Below are 12,850 nucleotides of genomic sequence, written 5' to 3'. Positions count from 1 at the left end.
GGCTCGTAACCCTTTGTAGGGACGATTTTGCCAGCCACCCCTACAAAGGGGTGGCTACAAATCGGTGATTTGTAGGGGTGGTTCCCAGACCGTCCCTATAAATCGATTTGTAGGGGCAGCTGGATATTGAGCCCCCCTACAAATCAATTTCCAGAAATCATGAAAAAGGGGGAAAATAGCATTTTTTTAATCCGAGGAGGTCCCACCGGCAGCCACACACACCGCCACTCTATCGTTGCAGGGTTTCGAACCCGCAACCTCTCGCTCGCGTGTAAACTCCTCTACCACTACACCGCACGATCACTTATGTCTACATTCCATTTTGGTTCCCCACATATTATACAAAACTGAGCATAAATTGATTATTTGAGGCCCTAAACTAATTCAAATGAAAAAAAGTTGTCAACTACAAAGTTTTATAACTTTCCGAGATCTATACCTTTCATTTTGGTAGTTTCTCCATCCGAGGTCACTTATAAAATTTGAATTTCAAATTTAAGAAATTCGAACGTAGTTTTCCATGACAAGATGATTTCAAATGAAAAAGTTATCAATTATAAAGTTTCATAACTTTTCAAGATCTACAACTTTCATTTTTACTATTTGTCCATCCGAGGTCATTTAAAAAATTCAAATTTCATTTTTTTTAGAAATTCAAACGTAGTTTTCCTTGACAAGATGATTTCAAAACAAAAAGTTGTCAACTATAAAGTTTCATAACTTTTCGAGATCTACAACTTTCATTTTGGTTGTTTCTCCATCTAAGGTCGTTTATAAAATTTGAATTTTAGTGCTTAATTTTTAATACTCGGCGTCTATTTGTAGGGACACTTCAATATTGAGCCACCCCTAGAGCCGCTCCTACAAATTGGGTCATTTATAGGGGCAGCTGATAACAACGGCCGCCCCTACACTACCGGAGGCGGCTTCTTTGCCGAGTGCCTAAGGCACTCGGCAAAGGTCGATATACACTCGGCAAAGCCTTTGTCGAGTGTTACACTCGGTAAAGGGCGCTCGATAAATAGTTTATTGGCAAAGACCTCTTTGTCGAGTGCCAATCCGACACTCGGCAAAGAAAAGTGGCCGTGACGGCGAGCGCTACCGTGATGGCGGCTTTGCCGAGTGTCAAGGTCAAGCACTCGGCAAAGGTACCCACTTTGCCGAGCGCCGTTGACTTAGACACTCGGCAAAGGTGGCCACTTTGTCGAGTGCTGCCGACAAGACACTCGGCAAATAGGTCACCTTTACCGAGTGCCTGGCCCGTGGCACTCGGCAAATCTGTGATGTTTGCCGAGTGCAATGGCCATTGCACTCGGCAAAACATGTTCCCAAGTAGTTCCTAGGTAGTCACTTTGCCGAGTGTCATGGCCATTGCACTCGGCAAAGTGACTAAAAACAACATTTTTATTTGTTTTTTATATCCCATCCAAACAAACAGAAGATATATATAACAAACATCACCAACATCACATATATATCATCAACAGCACATATATATCACCAACACCACATATATATCACAAACGTCACATGTCTCACAATATATCACAAATAAGTTCACAAGCAATCCAAGTGCTCCATCATCGTCAACCACAATTGCAAATAGAAGTATCATTAACAACCATAAGTATCATCACTGATTTGGTGAAGGATTAGCTGAAGCATGAGGATCGTTCGATGCTGTCGATTGATTCTGCACAAAGAAGAAGAGATTGCATGTGTGAGACAAGATAATATATACCATACATGAATAAAACTTTCATACTCTACTAGATTTGACCATAAACATGAACATACAAACTAAAACATTTATACTCACAGGAGTAGAATAGTGAGGAGTTGGAGGTGGAGGTGGAGCGAATAGCGAAGGTGGCGGAACTACACCCGTAGCGGCGCCAAGACTTTGCATGTACTAAAGAATCTCCGCCATCCTCCGCTGCTCGACCTCTCGCTCAGCCTCCACCCTCTCCATCTTCGTCTGCATCTGCTCCCGTATCCTCCTCTCTTGTTTCAGCTGGGCCTACAATATATTCACCCTAATGTTATAATAATGCAAAGGAAATGTATGAAAAAACCAATGAACGACGAATAAACCAGGAATAACCTCGAGTGCCTCCACTCGGTGGTGTGAAGTGTCCTGCCGAGGTCGTATGGTCGGGCTCCTACTCGTGCTGCTTGTTTGAATCTGGGAGAGACTGGGAGTAGCGGCCGAGTCGATTGTGCCATCGCCAATCTAGTACCGCCCATGCTTCTTGCCTCCTCCCACCCGCATGATGACTTCTCCATCAAGGTCCTCGGTGCTCAGATCATACTATGGCCCATGGACCTCCCTTGCTATTGATATGTACTCACTGAGGTGGTTGTGAATGGTCGTATTGCTATACGCCTCGGGCCCGTCCTTCGGGTTGTAGTCGACGTCGGACGTCGCCTTGCCCTTGTGGGCCATAGCAAATGCCTTGAAGATGGAGCAAGGCTGGCCACCATGTGACGCCGACTGCGAGAAAAACAATAAGATGATTAGAAATCATGCAGAATTGAGCGTTAGAATAAATAAATAAATTCGTGTACCCATGTTTCTGTGTATTCGCTAAGGCTGTGGTTGCCTTGATGGTGTGCTACACCTAGCATCATCAAACGCCGCTCCCGACACAAGTTGTGCGTCTCCTCCCACTCACGTGAGCACCACTTGTCCACCATCTGTTCCCAGCACTGGGGATGTGTGGCACATCAATAAGTAATCACCTATAGGCCATCAAGTATATGACATATCAGAAGATGAAATTAAGCCAACTTAATCTCAAAAAGAATTAGTATTAATTCTCTATATTTACCTGCAGGTACTGGTCCTGGGTCAACGTCATGCTCCTTGCGTCCCTTTTGGTGACCTTCATTCTAAGGACGGTCCCGTGGTAAGTTACGACGGCCTGGATGCGCGCCTCGTAATGCATGTCCATGATGAGTTTTTTGCAGCATTTGGTAGCCACCGCATCTGCCCTGGCCTCATGTCTGTCCTGGCATCTAAAGAAATCCTGCATACAAACATGATATATCCATTCATTATTTCAAGAATGTCCAATGAATGCGATGTATTGAGCAATGTAGTGCGAGGAGGACTTACCCACAGCTCTTGCTTCACTCGCTTCGCCTTGTTATTGAATACCCTGTGGGCCCAATCTACAGCATCGAGGGCGGCGGCATAGTGGTCAAACGAGGAGGCCAGTCCCGTCACTCCAGCGTACTCAACCAGGCCAGGGAAGTGCTCTTTGCATAGAAGATCGAGGATGCCATTGACTTGGCGTGTGTGAGCACCTCCACTCGCCACAATCATCTAGTTCCTGCCCAAGTGATTAAGAAAAATTATTAGTTTCTATTTTAATTTTCAACATATCATATAAAGTAGTGATAATATCTAAAGTTACTTACTTTTCCCCCTCGGGTCGAATCAGCGGGCGTCTCTCACGAGGTATCGGTCGCTGAGGGAGGCTCACGGGACCTCACAAGTAGACGCTCGATGAACTAGAGGAAGCGGAACCTCCTACTATCGCCTCCTCCTCCTCCTCATCCTCCTCACATCCTCCTATGCCTCCTCGGCGTCCTCTTAGGGCACCTGCTCCTCCTCCTCCTCACGCGATGGGGCGGCAGGCGACGGCTCCCTCCTACGGCTGCTCCTCCTCCTACTCTCCCCCACTGTAGCGGTGCTTGTCCTTCAGTACAAGGACGTTAGCTTCCTCACCCCACCACCCACCATCTTTGTTCAATCACCTGCAATTAAAAAGAGTAAACCAATAAGCACAGATAAACAAGAAGTACTTAGAAAGAGATACAAAATAAACAAAACGTAATTACAAAATAAAATAGTATTACATGTATTAGAAATAATCTTCATGATTGGGATTAGCTGCATCATAAGTCTCATCATCACTATCAATCATGTTGAAATAATCAACACTATCCGAATGAGCAATGTTGCCATTGTCATTGTCTAAATGTAATCGCTCAAGCATTTGTAAGTCCTTCACATTTTGCACCTCATCTCCCACGTCCTCTTCAATAACCGTTTCATTATCTACTTTCATTCCGATTGCTTCGGTTAAGTCTATCTCAAACCTCCCTTCTAGTCCCTCTTCTTGAAAGAACTCTCCGTCATATGTGTTTAGGTCTAAGTTGTAATCTTCATCGTTTGGGATAGGCACTTTACTGTGTGGCAATACCCTGTGCACAATATCTCAACCCTTAAGATGCCTTTTGGTTTGACACGCATATGGGAGATAATAAACTTGCGTGGCCTGTTGGGCCACAATATAGACATCGTCTCCTGGTAAGACAGAATCATGTCGAATTTTGACTAGACCAAGATTACAATATGTCTGTCTCATTGCTTCAGGATCAAACCAATGACATTTGAATATGACGGGATTAAAAGGTTTAGAACCATGAAACTTGAGTTCGTATATTTCTTCAATTCTTCCATAATACTCGACCTCATCAACACCGAGCGTAAAAACTCCAGAACTTATGGTTCTTCGATTGGGCCGACTCTGCTCGTAGATTGTTGTGCTAAAGCGATATCCATTCATGTCATAACTAGAAAATGACCTGACCCTATAGGCAAAGCCATCGGCAACCTGTCTCAACTTGGCACGCATAGACGCATCCCTCTAGCCCTGCAAGCTCAAGCAGGATATATCGTTATATTATTCGCATGTACGAGTAACTTCGAATGTCAAACTAAGTATGAGCTAAATTGGACGGTACCTTCCGTTTGAACCAAGAAATAAAATTAGGCATTCCATTTCCTGCACCCTATCTAAGAAGGGTATCTAGCTGCTACGCGGTAGGATCCCTTGATTGATGCTAGAATTCATGAAGAAATTTCCTGTACCAACGAGAAACAAGGGGTTGGATACAGAATAGTGACAACGTATTTAATAAGTTCGTTGAGAGCTTACTACATGTACGGCGCCACTTTGTCAAGGTTGGTCAACACGTGTAGCATGATATGGCACCACTCTTCATGATTCAAGGTCTTGGGGGTCGATGCACTTGCGCTTTCGAGTTGCCCTCAAAAAAGGCTGAGGTTCGATTCATTTTCGTCAGCATTGTAATGAGGGGTTGGATTATGCATGCTAGAGAGGTTGTCACCATAGTATGTTGTTGTAAAGTTCGCCACCTCCTCCAGAATGTATGCCTCTACAATGGAAGCCTCAATTTTGCATTTATTTCTACATTTCTTTCGAAGAACCTTTAGACATCTCTCGATTGGATAGCACCAATAGCCCTGCACGCCCCCCCCATTCGTGCCTCATACGGGAGGTGCAAAATCAAGTGTTGCATCGGATTGAAGAAGCTGGGTGGAAAGATCTTCTTGAACTTATAGAGCAACACAGGTGCCATTCTTTCCAAGTCAACAATCATGATCCGAGATAACTCCTTGGCACAAAGCTGGCGAAAGAAATAGCTCAACTCTACCAGCACTAGCCAGACATGCTCAGGGACATAACCTCGAATCATCGCCGGAAGAAGCCGCTCAATCCATATGTGGTAGTCATGACTCTTCATCCCTAAGACTCGCATAGTAGATAAGTTCACTCCCCTCCTTAGATTAGCTGCATACCCATCAGGGAACATTAACATCTAGATCCATTCTAGTACTTCCCTCCTTTGGGGCTTGCTCAAGACAAAATCGGCCTTAGGCCTTCTCTATGTCTTGCCATGACTAGGAGGCTTCATATGTTGGTTTGGTCTATCGCATAACATTACCAGATCCACTCTAGCCTTAATGTTGTCCTTCGACTTGTCAGGAATGTCCATGATTGTTGCCCAAAGTGCCTCGGCGACATTCTTTTCAGTGTGCATTACATCAATGTTGTGTGGAAGGAGAAGGTCATCAAAATAGGGGAGCCGAGTCAAGCCCGACTTATGAGTCCACATATGTTGCTCTCCATATCCCACAAAACCACCTTCTAGATTGACCACGAGACCATCTATCTATTCACGAACCGTGGCACCAGTCATTATTGGTGGTGCAGGGTCCGTCACTACGACATCTTTCGTAAAGTTCTTGATGTCTCGTCTGAATGCATGGTCAAGAGGGAGGAATTGCTGATGTTTGTCGAACGATGAATACTTGCCACCCTTCTGCAACCAAATGAACCTCAGACCTTCCTTGCATACTGGGCATGGGAACTTCCCATGAACACACCAGGAGCAAAATATCCCGTACGCTAGGAAGTCATGCAGGGAGTAGTGGTACCAAACATGCATTTTGAAGTTTTTCTTTGTAGCTTGGTCGTATGTCCATACCCCTTCCTCCCAAGCATGGACTAATTCATCAATCACAGGCTCCATGAACACACCCATATTATTCCCCGGGTGTCCAGGAATTATCAACGACAAGAATACGTTCTGTCATTGAAAGCATACGTCGGGGGGAGATTGAGGGGGATAACGAACATGGGCCAACATGTGTATGGGGCAGCCATCATTCCATAAGGATTGAACTCATCTGTTGCCAGCGCAATACGTACATTATGAGCCTCTTTAGCTTTCTCATGATGAATGCCATCAAAGTGGGTCCATGCTTCACCATCGGATGCATGTACCATCCTGTCAGGATTGTATCGTTTGCTATTTTTGTGCGATGTCATCTGTTTCATAGATTCCTCAGTCATGTATAGCCATTGGATCCTCGGTATGAACGGAAGGCGCCGTAAGATTATCACGGGAATATCAAGCTGCCTCTTCTGGCCATCACCAGAATCTACCTCTAGCAACCTAGAGGATTTATACTTTAGACAGTACTTTACTTCCACGTATTCTTTCCTAAATAGGACACACCCCTTCGGGTAAGCATGTATCTGCTCATACGACATCTTAAGTGCACGAAGGAGTTTCTGTGACTCGTGCATGCTCTTTGGCAGAAGTTGACCCTCCGGAAGTAGGCTACCAATAACTGTCAACATACCATCGAAGACGTCTCGACTCGGGCTATACTAGGACTTTAACGCCATTATGCGTCCAATGTCGTCCAGTTGAGAAACCTTTGTCTGGCCATGAAGGGGTTTCTGTGTCGCGGCAAACATGTCGTAGAACGCCTTTGCGGTTGCCTCTGGCTCCTCCTCTGTACGTCCTTCAGCGAACTGTGCCTCGTGATAGTCATTTAACATGTCTGCTACCCTGGCATCAGCATCATAATCCTCGACACATGGTCTCACCACCTCCTCTCTCATACGATCGGCTTCACCATGGTAGACCCACCGGGTATAGTCTACCATAAATCCATTCTTCCAAAGATGTTCCTCCATGACCTTCTTCGTTTGTCTTTTCCTGTTTGCACATTTGCTGCAGGGACAGCAAATTTTACTCGCTCCTTTAGCAGCCACGCCAAATGCCCGTTCCAAGAAAGCATCGGTCTTGTCGATCCATTCATTGGTGACCTGACCCTGACTTACGCGGCCCGTGTACATCCACTCACGGTCCTCCATCCTCTAACATATATAGCGACGAGTAACATAAACATCAATTGCATCTACACGACGTTCCTACTATATAATAGGTGAGGATAGGTCCTAATCCCACGTGAGGATCCATAGATGAGGTTAGTTTTCATGCTCTACTCCTATCCGAGACAGAATTTCGGCAGTACCTCCTCGCTGTTCTCCAAATACATGTCCTGCTAGGGAGAGTGTGTATCCAGAGAACAAAAGGGAGATGATGCGAAACTCTGTCTTGGATCGGAGCAGACCATGGAAACTAACCTCATCTACGCATCCGCGGACTATCCAAAAAACGTGGACAATTCAAAACAGATACGGTTTTAGATATGAAAATATCTGCATATTTCCAACCGTATCTCTTTTGAACGGGAGACGCCTAACTGGGTTACGTGATCTACGACCATGATACAGAAAGAGGGGTTATACCTAGAGTGACGGTGGAGTCAGGCTAGCGGGGCCGTGGCGGGTCGGTGCAGTGGCGACGCGGTGCAGGCAGACCCGTAGCGGCGAGGAAGGCGATCGGGGTCGCCGAGGTACTCCGGCTTCGCTCCGATGGGCTCTTCTCTGCAAAAAAAAAGAAACATAAAACTGTCAATACAAAATTTCGGCAGCACCTCTCCTGCACGGTGAGGTTTCCAAAATCTGCAAGAAAACTAACGGCACGATGACCGACATGCACATATATATGAACGGCATGATGGCCGACATGCACAAGATTATGTAAGGAACACCTAACAACGTAATCAGGATAAGCAAGAATCAGGGATTACAAATTCAGGATCAGTATCCCATTACTAATATATTCCATAAGCTATATTAATTTATGACAAACATCAATCCATGCATCCACAATCCATCCATGCTAGACCTCAGATTTGCAACTATGCACCATAACCAGCGTCCTAGAAGGCACCCTAACCAGGACATCTTAATCTATTCATGCATCCACATCCATCAGGCGGAGACGGCATAGGGGCTCACCACTGCAGAATAGCGACCGAGATGGCCGGATGCGAAGGTGCCGTTGCTTCGACGGCCTCCTTCTCTTCCTCCTTCGGCGGCGCGGCGCGGGGGGCAGCGGTGTTGCGCTGGTGCGGGCGCGCGGCGGCGCTGGCGCGTGCGTGTGTGCGGTGTGTGTGGGCCGGCCCAGCCGACGAGGTTAAATTCCCCCTTTGCCGAGTGCCCCCGATCTAGCACTCGACAAAGGTTTTTTTTTAATTTTTTTTAATTCTTTGTCGAGTGCTCCCGATCTGGCACTCGACAAAGGTTTTTTAATTCTCATTTGTAGAGTCGTCCTACAGAGAAATGATGGTGTTGGTATAAATCGTTTTCATAGTAGTGCTCCCGACTGAAGCGAGAGAATAGCTATAAAGCACTGCAGCATCCTGTCGCGCCGAGCCAATCACAGATTCACGCTCGGTCGCAGGAATCTCTTTTCTCTTGCCGGCCGCCGGCAGCATCTATTCCAAATTCCAATTCCAACGTCGTGTTCGTATCCAATATTCCAATCAAACACTCCAAATAAACACTGCTGCGGAGAGCACCAATAAGAGTCTATGGCCAGGCGGTTCCTCACGCCGGACACCGTCCCGCAGGCGGCGGCGGATGGCACCGGCGCTGACGCCGTCCCTCCGGCGCCGCACGTCGTACAGTGGCACCTGCACGGGGCGGCCGTGAAGGTCGCCATCGCGGGCAACGTCGTCGTCGCGGCGCTCTTTTTCACCGCCATCATCTGGCGCGTCTTCTTCACGGGGACAGCCCAGGAAGGCGCCGCCGTCTCTCCGCAAGTGCAGGAGGAATCGGCACACGGTGCCTCGGAGGGGGCATTATTCTCATCGTCGGCTACCAGCACGCCGCCGTGCGCACCACCGCGGTCGGGCGGCCTCGGGGAGGCCGACCTCCTGGCGCTGCCCGTGTACGTGCACGGCTCCTCCGCTGATGAGGCTGCGGTGGGCGGCGCCGGCGCCGAGGGGACGGCGGTGGAGTGCGCGGTGTGCCTAGGCGAGCTCCGGGACGGCGAGACCGGCCGGGTGCTGCCGCGGTGCGGGCACAGGTTCCACGCCGAGTGCGTGGACAGGTGGTTCCGGTCGCACGTCACCTGCCCGCTCTGCCGCGCCGTAGTGGCGGCCGACGGCGGCTCCGGCAAGTCCCCCAAGGTGCAGCCGGGTGTGTGAGGTTAGAGAAAGCACAAGTGTTTTGCCCCCCATGCATGTAATGTTACACGGTGTACGTATTGTAGCTGACAGTTTCTCCAACATAAGTTGGAATCGGAACCTGCTGCTAGCGCACCGTTTTTGTTGTGTTGTACTGTATTTTGTATTATAATGCATGTTTGGATTGATGAAATTCTGTACATATAGTGCGTTTAATTTTGGCTCCTTTTTCTGAGAATACACGAGCTACAGATCATCCGTTAAACGGGCATGAAACGAAATACATGCAGGAAACTATCTAGACATATGGTATTCTCCAATGATTACGTGGTCAGGCCTAGCCGAGACTGTTGACATGCAGGTGGGGAAACCTTTGACAGCATGTTTGGTTGGCTGGTTCGTGAAGAAGTACCGCTGGCTGGTTTGTGTGAGAGAAAAATACTATTTCGGCTGAAAATTTACGATCATTTACGACAAGCCACAACCAAACGAATAGACGGAGCCGACTGTGGCTGCGTCAGGGAAAAAAAAGAAACATGTGTTGTTCTGACTTCTGAACATGCCAGCTCTGCTATGGTCTACCCTTTGGGTTGTGTCTCCTGTGGAAGCTAGGGATCTCTCTGTTTTCGGAACTGCAGATGGCGCAACGCGCAGCAGGTGCCTCGTTCGTTTGGCTGAAATTGGCTGAAAAAATAAGCCAAAGCTGAAATGTTGTGAGAAAAAAATACTGTTTCGGCTGAAAAAAAAAGCCGAATAAATTGCCTTTTAAGGTAAGCCGAATGGAGCCATGGTGCGCGGCTCATATTGTACTGCCACCCTCTTCCAACTCTGAATTATACGAGAAATATATATGGGATGCTTGGTTTGTGTAGTGCGGTATGTAGTACATCATTCCCTCGATATCTACTTTTCTTTTTACTATTCCATCACCATCTAGTTTCTTTCGAGCTAATAATTAATACTTGTATAGCAAATGAAGTTATTCCACCAAATTTAAAGAACGAACCCACATGGTGCACCATCTCATCTAAAATCGGTTGGTTCTTAAACCAAACACCCATCTAATATAATTGTTGTACCAACGCCGCCTAAGCACCATTCTCACAGTAGCTTGCACATCAAGAGACTGCAGTTAGTAATCGGTAGAGCTGACTCTGCTTATACAAATGACAATTGGAAAGCATAGGACAGGTCTTAAACATACATTAGCATATCCTGGCTTGGTAATTCTGCCTTGCACTGGAAGCAGAATCAACTATGATGGTTGCTTATATATATAATATGTAATAATAATAAATGCTTGAGTAGTACTGTACTCCAGAGTAGCACCAAGTTTGACCAGTTGCAGTCCTGCAGATAAAAACAAAAGACGAAGACGGTCACAGCGAAGCCACATGGACATGGCTCATTTCGGAAATTAGGCCCGTTTAGTTCCAAGCCAAAAATCAAAAAATTTCAAGATTCCCCGCCACATCAAATCTTGCGCCACATGTATGGAGTACTAAATGTAGATGAAAAAAAAACTAATTACACAGTTAGCCGAGAAATCATGAGACGAATCTTTTAAGCCTAAATAATCCATAATTGGACAATTTTTGCCAAATAAAAACTAAAGTGCTACAGTAGCCCAAAGCCAAAAATTTCCGGAACTAAACGGGGCCTTAATCAGAGATCGACACTCGAGCAACTTTATGTAAGTCAACTCATAACTGGCAGCGCGTGCCAACAGAATTCAATTTTCTTACTTCCGGCCTGTTCGCTGGTTTAGGCTGGCTGGTGTTGTTTGTTGTGAGAGAAAAATACTATTGGCTGACTGATTTAGGTTGGCTGAAACCAACAAGCGAAAAGGCTATTCAAGTGACACACAGAATGTCAGCAATTTGGCAACTGGCACTTCTTTTTTGGGTGAAAAAGTAGTGCAACTTCTTACTTCTCGTTTCAACTCTTAATAAATATCTAAGACAGGCTTCGGCGTGCATTATGGGTTAATGACTTGGTGTAAGTTGGTAAGTTCTAAGTGCGTATATAGAAGAAGAATATGATAGGAATATGGATCTGAATGATTCAATACCAAATGCCATGGTTCTAAATTAATTATTACTCATGCAAAATTGAAGATTTACTACTCACTGCTTCTATACATATTCACCATTTTCAAGAAGCTCTCCCGGCTTCTTCAACAAAGCATACATCCAGCCAAAGTTTAATACGAAGACAAGACACACTAATGACAATCAATCTAAAGATTAGATGGCCGCGTCCCACATATCACAATGTCTCCAATCTCAAAGCTTCAAAAATCTTAAAATTACTAATTAGAGGCCTCTAATAGAGCCTCCATATTAATCCTCATAAGACACGCTAAAAAAAAAGATAAATCCTATAAATTCTCATAGTAATCATAAGCATCTAGCTTTTTATTTGGTAGACTCTGATTACCATCACTAGTAGTAATACCCATTGGATCTATTCCATTTTCCAAAAAAAATTACCCACCTCCGTCATTGTTAAAAACAAATAAAGTAACCCCTTCAGTTTGCATATAGATTACCCACATTCACCATCACTGCTACAGAAATCTTATTGGACGCGGACAAAAAGGATTAATGGAGGCAGGCATTGCAACCGCCTCCAATCAAAGGTCACGGTTAATCAGTGACCTATGGAGGCGGTTGCTTTTGCCCACCTCCGTAAATCGAATTAAAATAATAAAAAAGCAGCTGAGCCCAACGCCAGCCCATATGGGCCAGATGTCGAGCCTAGCCACGTCGCCGCCGTCCTAGATCCGCCACCACCAGATCCGCGCCTGGCCACCGGATCCGCACATGGAGCCCCTACAGCCGGATCTGGTGGAGACGGGGAGGCCTCGCACTCGATCCACCACCGAGGAGGAGGAAGAGGCTGGATCTGCTGTCGTCGAGGAGGAAGGGGCCGGATCCGCCGCCGGGGAGGAGCAAGGGGCCGGATCCGCCACCTCCGATGAGTAGGGGGCCGGATCCGCCACTTCCAACGAAGAGGGGGCCATATCCGCCACCACTGACGAGGAGGGAGCTGAATCCGCCACCGCCGACAAGGAGGGGGCTGGATCCGTCATCGCCGACGAGGAGGGGGCCAGATCTGCCACCACCGAGGAGGAGGGGGGCAGATCCACTATCGGGGAGGAGGAGGAGGAGGGGGCCAGATCCGCCACCGGCAAGGAGG

At 46.7% G+C, this 12,850-nt stretch overlaps 1 protein-coding gene and 1 pseudogene across 1 annotated transcript; one reads left to right on the top strand and one right to left on the bottom strand.

Moving 5' to 3' along the window:
* Positions 1-1,645: 1,645 nt before the first annotated feature.
* Positions 1,646-7,484, bottom strand: LOC136539885 (uncharacterized; annotated as a pseudogene).
* Positions 7,485-9,052: 1,568 nt separating this feature from the next.
* LOC136537170 (E3 ubiquitin-protein ligase EL5-like) lies at positions 9,053-9,670 on the top strand. The gene has a single exon (XM_066529227.1). The coding sequence runs from the start codon at positions 9,053-9,055 to the stop codon at positions 9,668-9,670; it is 618 nt and encodes a 205-aa protein (XP_066385324.1).
* The last annotated feature ends 3,180 nt before the right edge of the window (positions 9,671-12,850 follow it).

Source organism: Miscanthus floridulus, chromosome 2 (genome assembly GCF_019320115.1).
Source record: "Miscanthus floridulus cultivar M001 chromosome 2, ASM1932011v1, whole genome shotgun sequence".
Lineage (NCBI taxonomy): Eukaryota > Viridiplantae > Streptophyta > Magnoliopsida > Poales > Poaceae > Miscanthus > Miscanthus floridulus.
Note: the sequence above shows the minus strand (reverse complement) of the source record. Positions and strands in the feature narration are given on the sequence as shown.